General features: G+C 45.5%; 1 protein-coding gene and 1 long non-coding RNA gene across 15 annotated transcripts in view; one reads left to right on the top strand and one right to left on the bottom strand.

The window, feature by feature from the left end:
• LOC100684379 overlaps positions 1–17,092 on the bottom strand; it is a 39,651-nt gene extending 22,559 nt beyond the window's left edge. For 3 of the 4 annotated variants that reach the window (XR_005363497.1, XR_005363496.1, XR_005363494.1), the window contains exons 1-3: positions 16,529–17,092; positions 14,190–14,251; positions 13,858–13,975 (exon numbers count right to left, since the gene is read on the bottom strand). This is a non-coding gene — a long non-coding RNA (uncharacterized LOC100684379). The remainder of the gene's footprint in view (positions 1–13,857; positions 13,976–14,189; positions 14,252–16,528) is intronic. The other variant, XR_005363495.1, reaches the window with a different exon arrangement.
• A 557-nt stretch (positions 17,093–17,649) lies between these two features.
• The window catches only part of PCNX1 (pecanex 1), a 163,730-nt gene continuing 162,190 nt past the window's right edge, over positions 17,650–19,189 (top strand). For all 11 annotated transcript variants that reach the window (XM_038545108.1, XM_038545114.1, XM_038545110.1 and 8 more), the window contains exon 1: positions 17,650–17,817. In XM_038545108.1, the coding sequence (XP_038401036.1) occupies positions 17,665–17,817 (153 nt within the window). In that variant the 5' untranslated portion in view covers positions 17,650–17,664. The remainder of the gene's footprint in view (positions 17,818–19,189) is intronic.

Below are 19,189 nucleotides of genomic sequence, written 5' to 3' on the forward strand. Positions count from 1 at the left end.
AGAGAATTCCAAGCTGGATGTTGGAAGACTTAGCAGTGATGAGAAATGTCAGAAGAGGGAGAGTATTAATTTAGGAAGGTAGTGGAAATCTTTTCAACTGATAAATGAATTTGTGAATATGGGTGTGTATGTGTGTTTGGTTCAAACTTTGAGGTATTTTTTTAGTCTCGGAATGATGGCTCAGTTGAGGGCAGAGTGGAAAGGACTCAGAGACCAGCCAGAAGCCCTGGAGCAAGACCGGCGTTTCCAGAAGGTCTTGGCAGAAAGAGTCAGATGGAGAGACGGGCTAGCTGGTTAATGCCAGGGAGGGTGAGAGATGAGCTACAGGTGGGTGGAGCACACCCCACATGGTAGAGAGGTCTGGGCAGTCTGAAATTCTAATTAGTTGCTCTGGGTAGTGGGTAGCAGGGACTGAGTCTCAGAATGTGTGGTTCAGAGATGGGATTTGCGTTCTTGGGCAGGGAGGGTGGGGGGAGGATGGACAGATGAAGAGCACACACTCAATCCAGAACAAATAGGATACAGCATGGGTTGCGGGAAAGGGACTTGATTTCTAAGCATGCAGTCGGCTCTTAGAATCAGCAGAAAGGTTGGTAGAGGCCCAACAGCAAGGCTGATTTGATGCCATCCTCTTGAGAAACCAGCTTTGGGCTCCTTAATTCCCCAGGCTGCAGAGACACTGAGTACCCCAGCTGTACCCAGCTGCACTAACTGCTAGGTCATAGAATCCGGTATGTGAGGGGATGCCTGGGTGGCTCAGCGGTTGAGCATCCTTCAGCTCAGGGCATGATCCTAGAGTCCCACATCGGGGTCCCGTAGGGACCCTGCTTCTCCCTCTGCCTATGTCTCTGCCTCTCTCTCTCTGTCTCTCTCATGAATAAATAAATAAAATCTTTAAAAAAGGGGGGGAGGGCAGCCTGGGTGGCTCAGCGGTTTAGCGCCACCTTCAGCCCAGGGCCTGATCCTAGAGACACGGGATTGAGTCCCACGTCAGGCTCCCTGCATGAAGCCTGCTTCTCCCTCTGCCTGTGTCTCTGCCTCTCTCTGTGTCATTCATGAATAAATAAAATCTTAAAAAAAAAAAAAAGAAGAAGAAGAAGAATCAGACATGTGATTTCAAGAAGTTTAAGATATGGTTCTGTCCTCCAGGAGTTTCTAATCTATTTGGGGATAAAAGGTGAGCGCACATTAGATAGAAAAGAATATGTCTGTGTGCCCATTAGCTCTAGGTGTACAAGTTGCATGTGTTAGGAAAAAAGAAACGTCAAAGAAGCTTTCATGGGAGAAGCGAGCTTTCAGGGATGGCTTGAATTTTTTTAAGCAAGGAAGAACAGATTCTGGGCATGGGGGGGAGGGGTAAATGTTTATGGGGGGTAGAGAGAAGAGGGTAAGAAATATCCTGAGATACTTCCTCATCCTGTTCCCACCCGGGCAGAAATGGCTAAGCCACAAGGCGAAGAGCCAGTGGGCACTTAGAAAGTAGAACATAGAGAACGGAACTGGAGTTTGCCTGACAAGACAGGATGATCAGAATGACAGTGGAGATAGCTCCCAGATTCTGTGTCTGGGGCTGAGAGTCTATTTCAGACTCCAAGCTAACAGAGACTTGACTTGCACCTGCTCCCTGCCCTTATCATGCCCACTCCTTATTTCCCTTCTATTGGTTTAGTGACTACTGTAGAATCACATTTTCCTTTTAACTAAAACCCTGGGGATCTTGGAGCCTCCATCCACTTTTTCCCTGCATAGATGACATAATAAGACACACTGTGTTCCACTGGCTCTGAATCCCAGGGCTGACTGAATAGGCCACCTGCTTAGTATCGTCAGGATGAGTGTCACCATCAAGATGACTCCTCTATATTGAGGGATATGAGTCAACTCAGCATATTTGTCTATCTTTGGGACTTTTACTGTAAAAAAAAATGAGTTTTAACATGTTTCTTTAACACTGGCAGTTGCGTTTCCCAGTCGGCTGCTGCTAAAGAAATTCCTAATGGCTCATGTCAGATCCCAGGATACCGGCCTATAATGCTGAGAAAGGAGTTGGTGTCAGAGTCTTGGCACTCAGCTATGGTTTTACTCTGTGGGAGCAGCCCCAAGTAGGAACTGGGATAATCCCTTTCCTTTAGCAGCTGCTTAAGCAGACCTGACATTTGGATTGGAAAAGTATTTCAACTCACCCAAAGTAGAGAAATTACTTTTTTCACCATCAGAAAATAACATGTGTACTGCATAACTAAGGAGGCTTTTCCTGGACCTGCAGCAGGAAAAAAGCCGGACACTGCAGGGCTACTGTGCGGGGCATTGGTAGTACTAGGAGGCAAGGACAGGGATTGACACTTGTTTAGCCATTTATAGCAGATTGTTTTAAACCTCATTTAATCCTCTCAACAAGCCTGAGATAAAGAGGTCATTTTATTATGTATTCTACAGGTGAGGAAACGGATGCACTTTCTTAAGCAACCACCAGTGAGTTGCAACCCAGAAATGAACCCAATCTCCTTGAATGCCATTCCCACATCCTTCCCAGTAAATTAGAGGTTCTATGCCACTGTGTGGCAATCAGCTGTGAGATGTGTCACACAATAGATATGTCAGTAACAACAACAAAATTAGATTAAATGTTGGGGCGCCTGGCTGGCTCAGTCAGTAGAGCACACAACTCTTGATCTTGGGGTTGTGAGTTTGAGCCCTATGTTGTGTGTAGATATTACTCAAAAATAAAATTAAAACAAATTAGATTTAATGGAGTTAGACCATGTGGGATCTGAATCTTGGCTCCACCATCTTTTATCTGTGTGACCTTAAGCAAGTTACTTAACTTCCCTGTCTCTTAGTTTCCTCACTATTACAAGGGAGAAAAATAATAGTACCTATCTCATAGCACTGTTATAAGAATTGAAAAAGGTAAAGCATGGGGAGTTCTGTAGTTCAGTGGCTGATACATAGCTGCTGAGCAAATAGCAAGTATTGAAGTGTGGGCTCTATGAGTAGAGAAAGTATGCAATAAGCACATTCCTATAGAGAGGGATGTGTATACGAAGCTATAGGGATTCAAACAAGACAAAGAGCATCTGCCCTTAAAATAACTCCCGGTCTCCTGGGAAAGATAAAGATGTAAACAAATGACTATAATGCGATGTGACAGTGCTACAGCAGAAGTCTGTTTGTACTTGTCAAAGGATTTTTACTCAGCAGTGACCATGACATTCCATTGCTGTGGATAGATGTTAGTTTTTATTCCACTAGAGAATCACAATGCATATTCCATTCTCCTTGCAATAAAAGGGAGATGAGTAAGTGTCCCTGGGTATCTGGATTTGACCAATCTCCATAGCTTAGGAAACCAAGATATGTCTGCATTCTGTCTTTCCTGGCTGGGCTCCCCTCTCCCTAGGTATCATTGGAGGGGGGCTTCATACCCCTTGTGCTGCCTCTTGATTAAAACTCTGGGGACAGCATCTTAGAATGCACCCAGAAGTAAGCTACCTGGCCCAGGTAATCTATGGGAGATTAATCATTCCATGTCTAAAAAGAGCCTAAGTTAATAAAGAGAACTTACATTCAGTCTCAAGTGACTTAAATCACTTAAGCTATACTTTGTTGTTGTTTTTAAGATTTTATTTATTTATTTGACAAAGCACAGGTGCAAGGGGATGGGCAGAGGGAGAGGGAGAAGTAGGTTCCCTGCTCAGCAGGGAGCTAGCCGATTGACTTGATCCCAGGACTCTGGGATCTTGACCTGAGCGGAAGGCAGACACTCAACCAACTGAGCCACCCAGGGGCCCTACTTTGTTATTTTCAATTGTTTATATTTTGAGTGCATGTCCTGAGCAAGGACATTTCCAAATAGTGATCATGATGAATATGCAACAAGCATTATTTCTTGTGTGATTTCAAGACCTTTTGATCCCATTGTCTCTCCAACCTCCAGCCTATATCATGGCCTAGGGTAAGTTATAGAAACTCTCAGAGTTACTGATTTGCTAATTAAAATCAATGAAAACTTAGATGTTTTAAAACATTTACAGAGAATACTGGCAATACCTTCAGTGTCATAAAACAAGAAGAGGTATCATCATGAAACAGCATAAAATTAAAGTCAATCAAGTGGGAAAAAAAATCAAAATTGGTTTTATTCCTCATACTTGGCCAGGATAAATTCCAAGCAGATATATTTAAATGTATAAAAATGAAACCATCTTCTGTTTTAGAAGAAACTAAAATAGAGTTATTCACCAAAGAATAGGGGAAGGGCTTTTTAGTTACGACATTAAACACAGAACTATAAAAGATTGATATGTTCAATCTCATAACATTAAAATTTTCTCCCTGGGGGGATCCCTGGGTGGCTCAGCAGTTTAGCGCCTGCCTTTGGCCCAGGGCACGATCCTGGAGTCCCTGGATGGAGTCCTACGTCGGGCTCCCGGCGGAGCCTGCTTCTCCCTCCTCCTGTGTCTCTGTCTCTCTCTCTCTCTCTCTCTCTCTCTCTATCATAAATAAATAAATAAATCTTTAAAAAAAAATAAAATTTTCTCCCTGGATAAAACTATGAGCTAAGTCAGAAGACAAACGGCAAATTGGATGGAAATATTTGCAGCTCTAATGCAGACCAAAGACTAATTTCTTTTATCATAGGAGCTCCTACAAATCAGAAAGCAAAAGACCAATGGTGCAATACAAACATGGGCAAAGAATAAGAACAGGCCAGGCCTGGAAGAGCAAGAAATGGCTCTGAGGCACATGAGAGTGGCTTAGCCTCACTCATAATAGAAGAGATTCAAATTAAAATTATGCTGAGATAATAGGGGCGCCTGGGTGGCTCAGTTAAATGTCTGCCTTCAGTTCAGGTCATGATCTTGGGCTCCTGGGATTGAGGCAGGGACAGGCTCTCTGCTTCTGGGTCTCCATCTTCCTCCCCCCTCCCCCCTGATAGTGCTCTCTTTCTTTTTCTCAAATAAATAAAATCTTTAAAAAAAATTATATTAACAATGTTCAGTGATCAGATTACCAAAAATCCCAAAGTCTGATTACATGCTCTTTTGGTAAGGGTGCTCTGAAACAGGCACTTTCATGCCTTGCCAGTGGCAGTATAAATAGGTGTAGTAGTAGGTAGGGCAATTTGGCATTAACTCCACTTTTAGGAATTTATGCTTTAGATATTTCCCAAATATGCACAATGAAATATATATGATATCATTCATCATAGCTGTATTTTAAAGGTGAAACATTATTAGCCACCTAAATGTCCCTGCATGGGTATTAAATAAATTGTGGTATATTCATACAGTATAATACAATGCAGTGAGAGAAGAATGGCAAAGCTCTTTAGGTGCTGATACAGTAATCTCCAGTATAAATCGCTCAGAAAAAAAAAAAGGTGCAGTACAGTGTTTATAGAATGCTATACTTTGTGTACAATGAGAGCTTATATGTATATACTCTTGATTTTTTCCTTGTATATACATAAAATATCTCTATGTGGCTGGGGATCAGCAATAGAAAGGATATTTATTGTATATACTTTTTGTTTGGTTTTGTTTTTTCTTAAATATTGAACTATGTGAAGGTATCACCTAATAAAACTTTAAAAAATGAAATACTAGGGGACACCTGGGTGGCTCAACGGTTGAGCATCTGCCTTCAACTCAGGTCTTGATCCTGGAGTCTCAGGATAGAGTTCCACATGGGACTCCCTGCATGGATGGAGCCTGCTTCTCCCTCTGCCTATGTCTCTGCCTCTCTCTCTGTGTCTCTCATGAATGAATGAATAAAAAATCTTAAGAAAAATAAAAATGAAATACTAAACAATAACAAGCCAAAATTTGCTGATTAATTAAACACAATTAATTTTATTAATAAATTAAATAAATAAATGGCCAAGTTTCTAAACCCATGTGTAGTTGTCCATCTGGTTAGTCTGCATTCATTCCTCTGATTCTTAACATAATCCAGTTTTTATTTAGGGATCTACTGCTCTCAGTGTATGCCTTGTGTCTCAGTCCACACCTGGGATTGGCTGGTCTAACAGCAACTCCATTCTCATGGCCAGTAACTGGTTCAGGAACCCTGGCCAAAGTCAGTGTCTAGCATTGCCCTGAGAACAGGACTTGACTCAAGAATGCTAGAGGCTCTTGGGAAAGAAGTTTCCTTGCTCCCAGATAAACTGCACACAGATGGATAGCATTTCTAGGTAAAACCAGTAACTGCTAACAGCCATGTTGCTCCATGAAGGGAGCAGCCTTAGGTGAAAGCCAACCCAGAAAGGAGGTCATCTCAGGGTACTGCAGAGACGGAGATCCAGGGCCACTAAATTAAACTGCCCTTGAAGCCACCCTACCTCCTGGACTTATAGTTTTATGAAGCAATACTTTTCCTTATTGTTTACGTGAGTTCAAATTGAATTTTCTGTTACTTGAGGCTGTAGGCTAATACCCATGTCGCACAGAGGAATGTTTCCAAGAATCTAAGTGAAACACATGGGGAAGTCAGAAGGAAAAAATGCCTCCTGAAGTTTCTCAGACTTAGCAAACTGCCAAGGCACATGGCATGTGTTGACATAAAAACTTTCCCAATCAGGCTCTGAACTCCGATTAGAATATGGTACAGAAGTAGTTGGGGAGGGGGGAGGGATGGAATGAAGAGACAGTGTAGGATACCAAGATTTTCAGTGGTTGTGGCTGGGTAGGGGTCTACTGGGTAAGTTTTAGCTCCTTTTTCTATATTTTCTCTGGTAAAAAAAAATGCTAAAAAAAATTTTTTTTTGAAGATGATGAAAAACTAAAATAGCAGCCAAAAAGGCCGCTTGGAAGCAGATTGGTAGAGAGGCTGTTAATGTCAGGTTTTCAAAATACAAGCCTGAGAGCTAAATAAATAAATAAATGCTTGTAAAAAGCTTTTCATAAATTAGAAATTAGGAAGTTTAAGAACTCCTAGTAACCTGAGGCTATCAGGAGTAAGGGATTTAAAGCAAACAAAACCCCAAAAGCAAATTTAGATCACAGCTGCAATATTTACAGCAGAGGTCATCTTGAGACACTAATTTTCACAAATACTTTTGAGGTGTTGTGTTTCTAATCACTCCTCCTCAGGACTTTGTTTTCATTTTCTGGTGCTTCACATTGGCTGAGGGTCACTACAGGACTCAGGTTGGGAGGTGTTAGCATCTCCTGGAAGTGGATGATAGGAAGTTTCTTTCCTTCTTAATCCACTGACAACCTTTGAGTAGTGGAAGAGGAGGACTCCATAAAGATGACCAAGTCTAGGATAATCAGGGAAGGAGGTGAGAGGAAACCAGGAAGAGAGAGTGATGACCCAGGAGCAAAACGTTTAAACAGAGTAGGGACTGAAAAGTACCTGCTGGACTTCGCAACTAGGAAATCACAGGTGACTCGAGCTCAAGCGTAGCAGAGTCAAATTCAAGCAGGTGAAGAGCATCCTTCCACTCTTTTTTTTTTTTTTTTAAGATTTATTTAACAATTTGAGAGAGAGAGTTCACAAGCAGGAGGGGCAGAGGGAGAAGGACAGGGAGAGAAGCTGACTCTCCATTGAGTATGGAGCCCTACTCAGGGCTCAACACTGGGCTCAACTTGGGCTCAATCTCAGGACACTGAGATCATGACCTGGGCTGAAATCAAGAGTCAAACGCTTAAGGGACTGAGCCACCCAGGCGCCCCCATCGTTCCACTCTTAATAAACTTGGCTGGAAAGGAGAGGAGAAAGAAGGTGGATGTTGGAGCACACAGAAGGCTTGCAGAGGAGAGTGCTTGTTTGTAGCCTGAAGAAAAGAATCAGTAGAGAGAGAATGCTTTTTGTGCCCAAGGAGCCAAGGTTAACAGATTGAGTATGGTTCAGAGACTGTAGGAGAGGGGTCTAGAGAGTACAGATAGAATTCCTTAGGCAGAGTGACACCTGTTCCACTCAGAGAAGAAAAAAAAGAGAAGGAAAGATGGATGAGTGTGTAGATAAATAAAGAAGTAGAAGGGCAAGAAATTGAGAGATGCCAATCTAATATCCTCTATTTTCTTTGTGCTATGGGAGCAAGAGGGGTATATGAGAACATTGGTGAGCTTTTATTTTATTTTTTTTTTATTTTTTAAAGATTTTATTTATTTATTCATGAGACACACACACACACACACACACACACACACACAGAGGCAGAGACACAGGCAGAGGGAGAAGCAGGCTCCATGCAGGGAGCCTGACGTGGGACTCCATCCTAGGTCTCCAGGATCATGTCCCATTGGTGAGCTTTTAAAAATTGTGATGAGGCAGGGCACCTGGGTAGCTCAGTGGTTGAGCATCTGCCTTTGGCTCAGGTTGTGATCCCAGGGTCCTGGGATCGAGTTCCACATCGGGTTCCCTGCATGGAGCCTGCTTCTCCCTCTGCCTGTGTCTCTGCCTGTGTCTCTGCCTCTCTCTGTGTCTCTCATGAAAAAATAAAATCTTAAAAAAAAAAAGTCACTACCAGGGACGAAACAGATACTAAGAACCAAAGAATGTCAGGAAAAATCCAGGTAGCAGCTGAGATTAGAACTTGGGAATTTAGCCTGTGTGCTGAAGGTAGAAAAGGCAGATCCATCCTGGATTGTGGTTTTAGTGAATGGCAAGTGAGGGAGGGGAAGGAGTGACAAGAGCACTGGTCTTGGAGTCATCGAATTATAAAATCCTGAGACCTACTCTAGGTAAGGAAGTGAGAGCAAGAGAGGTGGTGGCAGTAGAGAGGTCAGGAGAAAGAAAAGAAGGAAGGAATTAAAAAAAAAAAAAAAAAAAAGGAAAAGTTAGGGACAGTGGTTCTCTATCCTGGCTTATGGAATAAGGTGCTTAAAAATGCAGATCTCTCAGCCCCAAGTGAGAGATTTCAATTTAGTAAGGCTTGAATATAACCTAGGGATCTGGGATTATTTTCCAACTTATTAATTACTCTTTAAAAATGGGTAACGTGAACATGACATAAAATTTATAAAGTACAAATGATACACAAGAAAAAGTAAATCTTTCTCTCACCCCTGTGGCAACTCCTGCTGCCATTGTCTCAGATGTTCTGTTAGGCACAGTCAATACATAAGTCCATACAAAATATGGATAGCATATTATAATACTTCCTACACTTTTTTTCCACTTTGCCATATATCTTAAAGAGCAATCCATTCTATTAAAAGCTCATTCAATGTAGGGGTGCCTGGCTGGCTCACTCAGTGGAGCATGCAACTCTTGATCTTGGAATCATGGGTTTGAGCCCCACATCAGGTGTAGAGATTATTTAAATAAATAAAACTATTTTAAAAAAGACTATTTGTTCATTTATGAGGGACACAGAGAAAGGCAGAGATATAGGCAGAGGGGAGAAGCAGGCTCCCTGAGGGGAGCCCGATGTGGGATTTGATCCCAGGACCCTGGGATCATGACTTGAGCTGAAGGTAGATGCTTAACCACTGAGCCACCCTGGTGTCCCAAATAAACATTTCTTTAAAAAGCTCCTTCAGGGATCCCTGGGTGGCTCAGCGGTTTAGCGCCTGCCTTTGGCCCAGGGCGTGATCCTGGAGTCCTGGGATTGAGTCCTGCATCGGGCTCCTGGCATGGAGCCTGCTTCTCCCTCCTCCTGTGTCTCTGCCTCTCTCTCTCTCTATCAAAAATAAATAAATATTAAAAAAAAATAAAAGCTCCTTCAATGTTCTATTGGCTGCTTGGAATTCCATCTTTTAATAACAAAAGATGGAAAATAATAGATGCTTATATTAACTCTCTATTTTAGGGATTCCCAACCCTGGAGGAGTTTTTCAGTACCCTGTATATAGATGTATCAGAATTTGGAATTCTATGTTCTTAATAGATTGTGATGGAGGAGGGGATTCACGCACTACACATTGAAAAATATTTGTCACAGGATGTGAGAGCATAATGAGTTTAAAAGATGGAAATACTGAGAAAGAGAGTGAGAAAACTGGATGGACTGGGAGTTTTTACTTTGCATCATGATCTCTACTGATTTATTTGGGAGATTTTATACTGAAGAGATCACTCCCCCGGAGTGATGCGCAAATATACTATTTGTGCATAATTAGGAAATGGTTATATATATTAACAGATGCTGAATCCTGGTGACAATAGGCAAAGTAAAAACAAAAATAAAAGACAAAAACCAAAAACCAAACCAAAGGAAAAAACAAAACTCATAAGAAACACATTCCCATATGCTGTCAAGTTTTCCATAAAGAAAGCTGTGAAAAATCTCCAAGGGAAGGATCTTTTTATTACATCATTGTTTATTTTTGCATTAGAAAAAGTAACTGAGGGGTGTCTGGCTGGCTCAGTCAGTAGAACATGTGACTTTTGATCTCAGGGTCATAAGTTCAAGCCCCACATTGGGCGTGGCACCTCCTTAAAAAATAATAAATAAAAAGCAATCGGAACTAACTGCAATGAGTTTGCAACATTGAATTCTCCAGGATTCTTCAATTCTGCTTGGATTTCACTTCTTTTGTTGTTTCTTCATGAGAGATACAAAGAGAGAGGCAGAGACATAGGCAGAGGGAGAAACAGGCTCTCTGTAGGGAGCCTGATGTAGAACTTGATTCCAGGATCCTGGGATCACAACGGGAGCCAAAGACAGACACTCAACCACTGAGCCACCCAGGCATCCCTGCTTGGATTTCTTGAGCTGGGGCTAGGACACATTTAGAAAGCAGAAAACTCTGGATTGAAACACAGGTTGATTCATGATATTCTACTACAACACCACTTTGCACCAAGAAATGTTCTTAGTGCTCCATGCCAGAAGGGCCAGACATCTAGCTTCCAGAAGTGAAGCTCTCATTTCTGCATTACTACAGGCAGGTGCTCTGGATGACACTGGTAGCTACTAATCAGGTGAGCTCTTCAGAGAATCACCCAGCTAGATCACTTGGCCCAATAGGTCTTGCCAGAATTATGCTACCGTGGCTGAGACAGAAAGGTAAGCAAGGTGTTTAATATGGTACAGCTAAATGCATCAGACATCTGCTGGCATAGAAGAATCCTTTAAGGTGAAAAAAGATGGGAAATAATACATGTGTTTCTAATTCAGGGATTCCCAGCATTTGAGGAGTTTTACAATATCTTACACACTTCCCCTTTCCTTTCACTGCCCTGCCTCAAGAGTGTTGTATGTGAGCTTAAGAAAAGTGAATTGGGGGGGGAGCTCTGGTGGCTCAGCCTTCAGCCCAGGGCATGATCCTGGAGACCCGGGATCGAGTCCCACGTCAGGCTCCTTGCATGTAGCCTGCTTCTCCCTCCGCCTGTGTTGTGTCTTTGCCTCTGTCTCTCTCTCTCTGTGTCTCTCATGAATAAATAAATAAAATCTTAAAAAAAAGAAAAGAAAAGTGAATTGGGATTTTGAGATATAACAGAAGATACCCTCAAGATGACACAAAACCATAGCAAGAATTAAGGAACTAGTTACTGTCAATCAAAACATTTTCTAAAGTACTCCTCATATGGAATCGGCATTTAAAAATCCCAATAGAGGGGCACCTGGCTTGCTCAGTCAGATCATGACTCTTGATCTCAGAGTGGTGAGGTCAAGCCCCATGGTGGCAATGGAGATTACTTAAATAAATGAGTAAAAAAAACTTTTAAAAAAAGTTTTAAAAAACCCAGTAGATTGAGTTGAGATTTCCCAGAAGGATGAGCTACTTTACTTATTTAGCTACACATTCATTATATTTTATAATTATATAATGGAGGATTTGGGAAGTTCCCCTCCCCTGCTTTGACATTTACTTTCCTGATGTGATAAAAAGTGGTATATAGCAAATAACTATAAAGAGAACCAAGGAAGGATTCAAGGGCTCTTCCCTTCTCTTCCAAATTATCCTCATCTTTATTCCAGACTCCTTCTGAGATGGCAATAATGTTTTTGAATGTTGAAGAATTACCAAATGAAACCTAAAATAGACAAGATCTTTAATGAAAAAGTCATTGTATTAAAAAAAAAGGCGCGGGGGTGGGTGGGGGTGGGGGATCCCTGGGTGGCTCAGCAGTTTAGCGCCGCCTTCAGCCCAGGGCATGATCCTGGAGTCCCCGGATTGAGTCCTGCATCGGGCTCCCTGCATGGAGGCTGCTTCTCCCTTTGCCTGTGTCTCTGCTTCTCTCTCTCTCTCTCTCTCTGTCTCTCATGAATAAATACATTTAAAAAAAAAAGTCATTGCTTTCTGTAGTGGTTTATTTTTTCAACTTATATGGACGGAATGTCAATGGACTTTAACGGCTTTCTGCTAGGCATTATGGGACAGGCTGAGAAGTGCCTTGCCCTCAAGGAATGTACAGTTTGGTTGGAGGGATACAAAATAGCACCCATTTTAGTGCTAAATGAATGGAACATATGAGTGCTTTAGGCTATTCAAAAAATAGATGAACGGATTTGAAGTAGTCATAGTGGATTTTAGTAGGCAGATGGAGGAGTAAGTTTTTCTAGGTAAGGCAAATGTGTCAGTAGGAGCACAGAGGCAGAAATAAATAAATGGATGGCCTGGTAAATAAAATTAAATAGGTATGCTGATATTTGCCAGTAAAATGGCTTATGCTTGGGAGTAGTGGGAGTTATGTTAGAGAAGACAGTATGATTCCCTTGTTGGGGACCTTGAATGCCTGGCTAAGGAGTATGCCCTGGGTACTGTAGGCACATGAAAAGAATTGAAAGCTTCTGAGAAGAGGAGGGATACAGAAAAAGTGGATTAGGGGGATTAATTTGTTGGTGGAATGTAGAATGATTTTTGAAGAGAGACTGGAGGCAATAGAGGCTATTTGGTATGAGTTGATGAGGGTATTCACCAGGATGGTTGATCGGCTTTGCGAAGGAAGGATTATGCAGGAGAGACTGCAGGAAACTAGACCGTGGGGGAAGGTATATTAGGTTTCAAGTCTGAGCTAGTTGGAAAATAGTGGTTTCACTAAGAGAAATAAATAAAAAGGGCTGGTTTGGGTTGAGGGAGAAAACAAGGATAACTGCTGCATTTAGGTTGTTGGCAGGACGTGGGCTGTAATGTCCAAAGTACATAATTATTGCCGTATAAACTGACCAGAACTGCCAGTTTGTTCACCTCTTCTTCAAGGTGGGCTTGGGTGGGGGTTATTAGAAAGCTTTGCACAAGGGTGCCTGGGTAGCTCAGTCAGATAAGCGTCTACCTTTGGCTCAGGTGACCATCCTGGAGTCCCAGGATCAAGCACTGTGGTTGGCTGCCTGCTCAGTAGGGAGTCTGCTTCTCCCTTTCCCTCTGCCCCTCGCCCTGCTCATTCTCTCTCTTCTCTATCAAATAAATAAAATCTTTTTTTTTTTTTTTTTTTTTTTAAGGTGGCTTTGCACACTCAGCTTTGTTCCTTTAAGGCAGGAGGGGAATACCTGCTGTTAGAGCATTCCCAGTCCTCAAGGGGCCCATGAAGTAGTGAGGAAGTATAATCTTAATAGAATTAGCTGAAAGATGAGCAAATGTCAGGCGGTGGTTTCGTAGTATGTCATTGCTGCTAACTTTGACATGCTAAGTGTAACATTATTAATAGCTTTTATGCAGGGCTCAGAGGACTAACACTTAGCAAATTAGATTCCTTAGTTTTTGTCCTGTTCTTCTATTTTAAGGTATATTATCTTTGGGCAAACCATTTAACCTCTCAGTGCCTTGGCTTTCTGTCTATTAAATAGAAATCTTATTGTGGCAGCATTCATAAACATTTCGAAAGCTACAGATAAAAAGCATTGTAGGGTTCTCCCCTTTGGTCCCCAGTCCAAAGACTGAGTCAGTCTTTCAAAAAGGTCATCCATTTTGCTGAATTCTTTCAAGTGCTAACTTAATTAGCATTTTTCTAAAATGCACTTACCAATCCAGAGCCGAAAAAACGTAGTCCATAGCTGCTTTTTCTACCTTCGGGGCCTGCTTATTCTGTTCACCCCCTTTTACTCAGTGGTTGGTATCACTGGACTCACATCTCTAGGCTCCTGGATCAGTCCCAGCCATATTAGAAGGAAATTAGAGTTCTGTATTAACTCTATGGAACCTCAAAACAAGGCAACTGTGATCAATGTGAAATTGGGTCTCAGTTCTAGGCATTAAATTCCTGCTTTGTTTCTAAGTCTCCCTCTGTCTATCAGATCTGCCCTTTGGATACTTGTGATTTAGCCCTGAGCCCAAGACCTTGCCCTGCAAACTTACCCAGCACATTATCTCAAGGACCTGAATTCTTCCATCAGTTCCATAGGGAGAGGAATCCAGACCTGGAAGACAGCACTGAAGCGGAGGCTTTGCTACAAGCAACATATTTTCTTAATGTTTGCCATGATTTCCTCATTTTTGTCTGCTCCTGGACTTCCCAAGGTTGTGTTCCAGCTGCCCACTGGCTTATAACATTTGCATTCTCTGTGTTGAACCAGCCTCGTGTTGGCTGCCTTCCTGGCTACTACCCATTCCACACCCTCCAGATACTGTCTTCTGGCTGCTTGCTCATCATGCCAGCTGGGTCTGCCTCCGATTCCATGAGGTATCTAGATCTGGTCTCCACTTCTTCCAGTCTACCTCACCCTTATTACAGTTAATCCTTTTACATTAAACTAAAGCAGATATTTGCTGGTGTGGAAACTGATGTGGTATTGGAATTTTATCCTTGTTTACATCTTTGTTTGGGTGGAAGAGCTTGGGGATCACTTCCAAAACCTGCTCAGAGAGCTTTCCTGTCTCTTCTAGGTGGAACAAATGAATCCTTGACAATACCTTGTGTTTAAGACCAAGCCTCAAGGCCACTATTTTATTTTTTTAAGTTGTTTTTTTTTTAAAGATTTTGTTTATTTATTCATGAGAGATACACACATACACACAGAGGCAGAGACACAGGCAGAGGGAGAAGCAGGCTCCATGCAGGGAGCCTGACACGGGACTCGATCCCAGGACTCCAGGATCACATCCTGGGCTGAAGGCGGCGTTAAACCGCTGAGCCACCCAGCTGCCCAAGGCCACTATTTTAAATTTAAAGTTACATTATTTAAACTTGATCGTGCTTTCAGACATACTCATATATATATATATATATATATATATATTTTTTTTTTTTTTTAAGATTTTTATTTACTTTTTATGAGAGAGAGAGCACATGCACAGGCACATTGGAGCAGAGGAGGAGGGCAGAGGAAGAAGCAGATTCCCTGCTGAGCAGGGAGCCCCATGTGGAACTCATCCAGGACCCGGGACCCTGGGATCATGACCCTAGCTGAAGGCAGAGGCTTTACCCACTGAGACATCCAGGGACCCTAGACATACTCACATATTTAAGTATATTTTGGCCAGTGTTTATTCGTGTCTCACAATTTGAAGGTACTTGGAATCTGATGGCTTTGTGGTTATAAGGAAATAAACTAATCAAGGCCGGGGATAGTTTTCTACAATGGTATTTTCAACCTTTAAGGTACATTGGAGGGGCACCTGGGTAGATCAGTGGTTGAGCATTTGCTTTCAGCTCAGGTCATGATCCTGGGGCCTAGGATGGAGTCCTGCATCAGGTTCCCCACAGGGAGCCTGCTTCTCCCTCTATGTCTGCCTCTCTCAGTGTCTCTTGTGAATAAATAACCTTAAAAAAAAAAAAAAAAAGGAACATTGGAATCTTCTGAAGGGCTTGTTAAAACAGATCGCTAGGTCCCACATCTGGAGTTGCACTGGAGTGGTGCCTGAGAATTTGCATTTCTAACAAAGTTCTCAGGTGATGTTGACGCAATTGCTCCTGGTACTACACCTTGAGAACAACTGGTCATAACGTTTAAACTGGCACTGGTAACCAAAAGCTGCCGAGCAGCGCGTTGATCAGTTCAAATTCTTGTCTGAATGGGTAAGGTAGGGAGGATGCTAAGAAATTAACTAACTCCAGTCAGTGCAGTTAGAATGACTGTTGGTTTCAGAGGTCTTCTCAGCCACTATTACTTACGAGAACGTGTGCAATCACTTACTTCCTCTGCACTTCGGTTTCCTCAGCCATAAGATAAAAGCCTCTATGCTGCCCTTACCTGAGTGGTGCATGGGTCAAATGAAAAGGGTCTGAAAACGTTTGCGTTGTAAAGTGGGATGGCACTGGGAGGCACTGCATGGTTTTCCAATACCCTTTTTAAAATAGCACCAATTTCTTTTGGCTTTATAGCTTTTTTTTTTTCTTCTTTCCATTAATTAATAGCAGCTTTCATCCAGGAAGATAGAATACTTTTATTGACATAATAAACTCAAACTTCAAAAGGAGAAAAAAAGGAATTTCATTCGATGAGATCAGACATGCCTTATAAACATGACAAAGAGCCAGCAACGATTCCCAGTCTTTACAGCAATATTAAAAAGAGAACCGCGAGACACTAACTGTGACTTGGGGTGGAGTCACAGTTAATCTTTCGAGGCTGTTTAGATTGGCCCATTCATAAAGACAGCTACATGACAGCGCCTTAAGATATAAAATCACCGTGTAAAATGCTAAACCGGTCTACCCCATCCTGTTACATGTCTCGAAGTTGGCATTCATTTACCTGTCTTTGGGAGCAGTACATCCCTCCGATCCTGGCGATTCTGGCGATGCTAGGTTTCTCACCCTCCCTCCAAGGCCCAAGCCAATACGGTTCTTGTTCTCCGTCAGATTGGGCACACTTGTCACTTTTCGTTAGTCACCGGCTGTGTCGGATTCTCCCGGGCCTTCCAGAAGCATCGCAGATATTAGGCTCGCCCTCCCCAGGTGTTTTGTGAAACCCCACAAAAGGTCAGGGGTCAGCCAGTGAGGCTGCTGATCAAGGTCGGCCAGGGAGGATGCTGATCAAGGTTCACAAAAGGTCAGGGGTCAGCCAGGGAGGTCAGCCAGGGAGGATGCGGATCAAGTTTCACAAAAGGTCAGAGGTCAGCCAGGGAGGTCAGCCAGGGAGGATGTGCTGATCAAGGTTCACAAAAGATCAGGGGTCAGCCAGGGAGGATGCGGATCAAGGTTCTCAGGACAGGGTTCGAGCTGTCCCGGGGTTGGGGGCCGGTCAGGGCACGCGGCAGGCTGGTTTACTCGACTCAGAAAGGAGCGTCCCCGCCCCCTCCCCTCCCCCTCCCCTCCCCCTCCCCCCTCCCGCCGCCCCGTGCGGTCCGCGCGCGCTTCTCCAGGGCGCCGGCAGGAGGCGCTCGCGGGGGCCGAGGCGCTGCGCGCACCCGCGGGGGGAGGGGGAGGGGAGGGGAGGGGAGGGGCTGGGGAGGAGGGGCTGGAGGGGGCGCGGCCTGCCCCGGCTCGGTCGCGGGCGCGCGGCTTCCCTGTCCTCCGGGCCCCGGGCTGGTGTCCGGCGGGGGTCGCGGCGGCGGCGGCGGCGGCGGCGGCGGGCCGCGGGGCCCTGGCTCCGGCGCCCGGTGTTAGGAGACAAGATGGCGGCGGCGCTGTGGAGGCTGGTCTCCTCCTCTCCTCCGCTGTCCTCCGCCCCGCCGCTCGCCGCCTCCTCGGTCTCCTCCTCCTCCTCCTCCTCCTCCTCCTGCAGCAGCCCTAGCGACCGCCGGAGCTCCGGAGGGGGATAGACGGGGCAGCTGCGGGCTCCCGCTCCGCGAGGCCGAGCTGGGGCCGGGGCGGGGCCGGGGCCGGGGCCGGGGCCGGGGCCGGGGACGGCGGCGGGCGCGGCGGCGGCGGCGGCGGCGGCGGGTGGGGATGGGGTCGCAGACGCTGCAGATCCTCCGGCAGGGGGTGTGGGCCGCGCTCAGCGGGGGCTGGTACTACGACCCGCACCAGGCCACCTTCGTCAACGCGCTGCACCTCTACCTGTGGCTCTTTCTGCTCGGCCTGCCCTTCACCCTCTACATGGTGAGTGTGGGGGCGGGGAGGGCGCGGGCCGGGGAGCGCCGCGCGGGGCTCCGGAGTCCGGCGGCCGCTCGAGCCTGCGGGGTCCGGGCCGGGGTCGCGCACGCGCCCTCGCTGCCTCCCCTCCCCTCCCCCCCCCCCGCGGGGCCCGCCGCCCACCCGCTCCCACGCTCCCTGCCCACGCTCCCCTCGGGAGGGTGACGGCCCGCAGCAGCCCCCACCTACCTGGCGCCCCCGCGGGCCCCACCCTGTTACGGGGCGGTGGTGGCGGGGGGGGGTCTTGAACCCGCAGCCCCTCCAGCCCCTCCAGCCCGTCCGGCCGGGGAGCGGGGAGCGGGGAGCGGGGAGCGGGGAGCGGAGCCCAGCGCGGCTCCCGGCCCTCCAGGTTGTGGCAGGCGCCGCGCACTCCTGCCGCTCCCGAGGCCCGCCGCGCTCCTCCTGCGCCCCGTCCCCGGCGGCGCCCGGGCAGCCCTGCCCTGCCCCCCCGCCCCCCGCACCTCGCACCTCGCCTGCCCTCCGCCGCGTGCGGGGCCCCGGGGCCCGGGGGGCGTGCATGCTCGGCTCGGCCGGGCCTCGGGAGGACTGGCGGGGGCGGGGGCGGGGGTGCGGGTGCGAATCCTGCCTCCTAACCCTCCTGCCTCGAAAACGCACTGGGGTTTGTTTTCTTGTTTGTTTGTTTGTTTGTTTGTTTGTTTGTTTGTTTTCTTCCCGCTGGTTCTTTTCTGCTGGGCTGTGCGGGCAGTGGCTGCTGTGTTTGCAGGCCAGCTTGGGGGGCCGGGGGGGGGGGGTGGTGATACGGGGAATCTGGCTGGCATTTCAGATTTGTTTGGATTGGTTCAAGGCCGTGTACTGATAGGAAAAAAGGAAGTCCTGCCTGTTGCTGAATCCAGCACGATCCGCTTCTCCGAATGATCTACGTTTTTACGCTGTATTTTCAGTGGAAGTTGTACGCACATTTTTTTTTTTTTTTGACACATTAGGTTAGGGTGGGGCATTCGGGGATGTGGAAGAAAGAGGATACTTAGACGTCGGTTAATTATTTTTTTTATTTTTTTAAGCTTCAATTAAGTTTTTTAAGTAACCGCAAGGGAGGAAAGGATGATCACTTTTTTTATTTTAGGAGAATTCCTTCTAATTTGTTTCTGTTACCTTGGTGGTTCTTCATGGAGCTATATAGTAAGGGGGCTGGATTAGAAAGTCTGGGAGTACGCCTAACAAGTGCCAACGTGAGGATGCCCAGTGCTTTCCCGTGTGCAGCTCCTTTTCACCGATTGGCAGGAAAAGTGCCAGCTTGGGGGAAGATGTGCGAAATTTCACATTCTCAAGCAGATTTTAGTTTTTCATTAAACTTGTTTGGAAGGGACTTCTTGCTGGA

This window comes from Canis lupus, chromosome 8 (genome assembly GCF_011100685.1).
Source record: "Canis lupus familiaris isolate Mischka breed German Shepherd chromosome 8, alternate assembly UU_Cfam_GSD_1.0, whole genome shotgun sequence".
In the NCBI taxonomy this organism is placed as follows: Eukaryota; Metazoa; Chordata; class Mammalia; order Carnivora; family Canidae; genus Canis; species Canis lupus.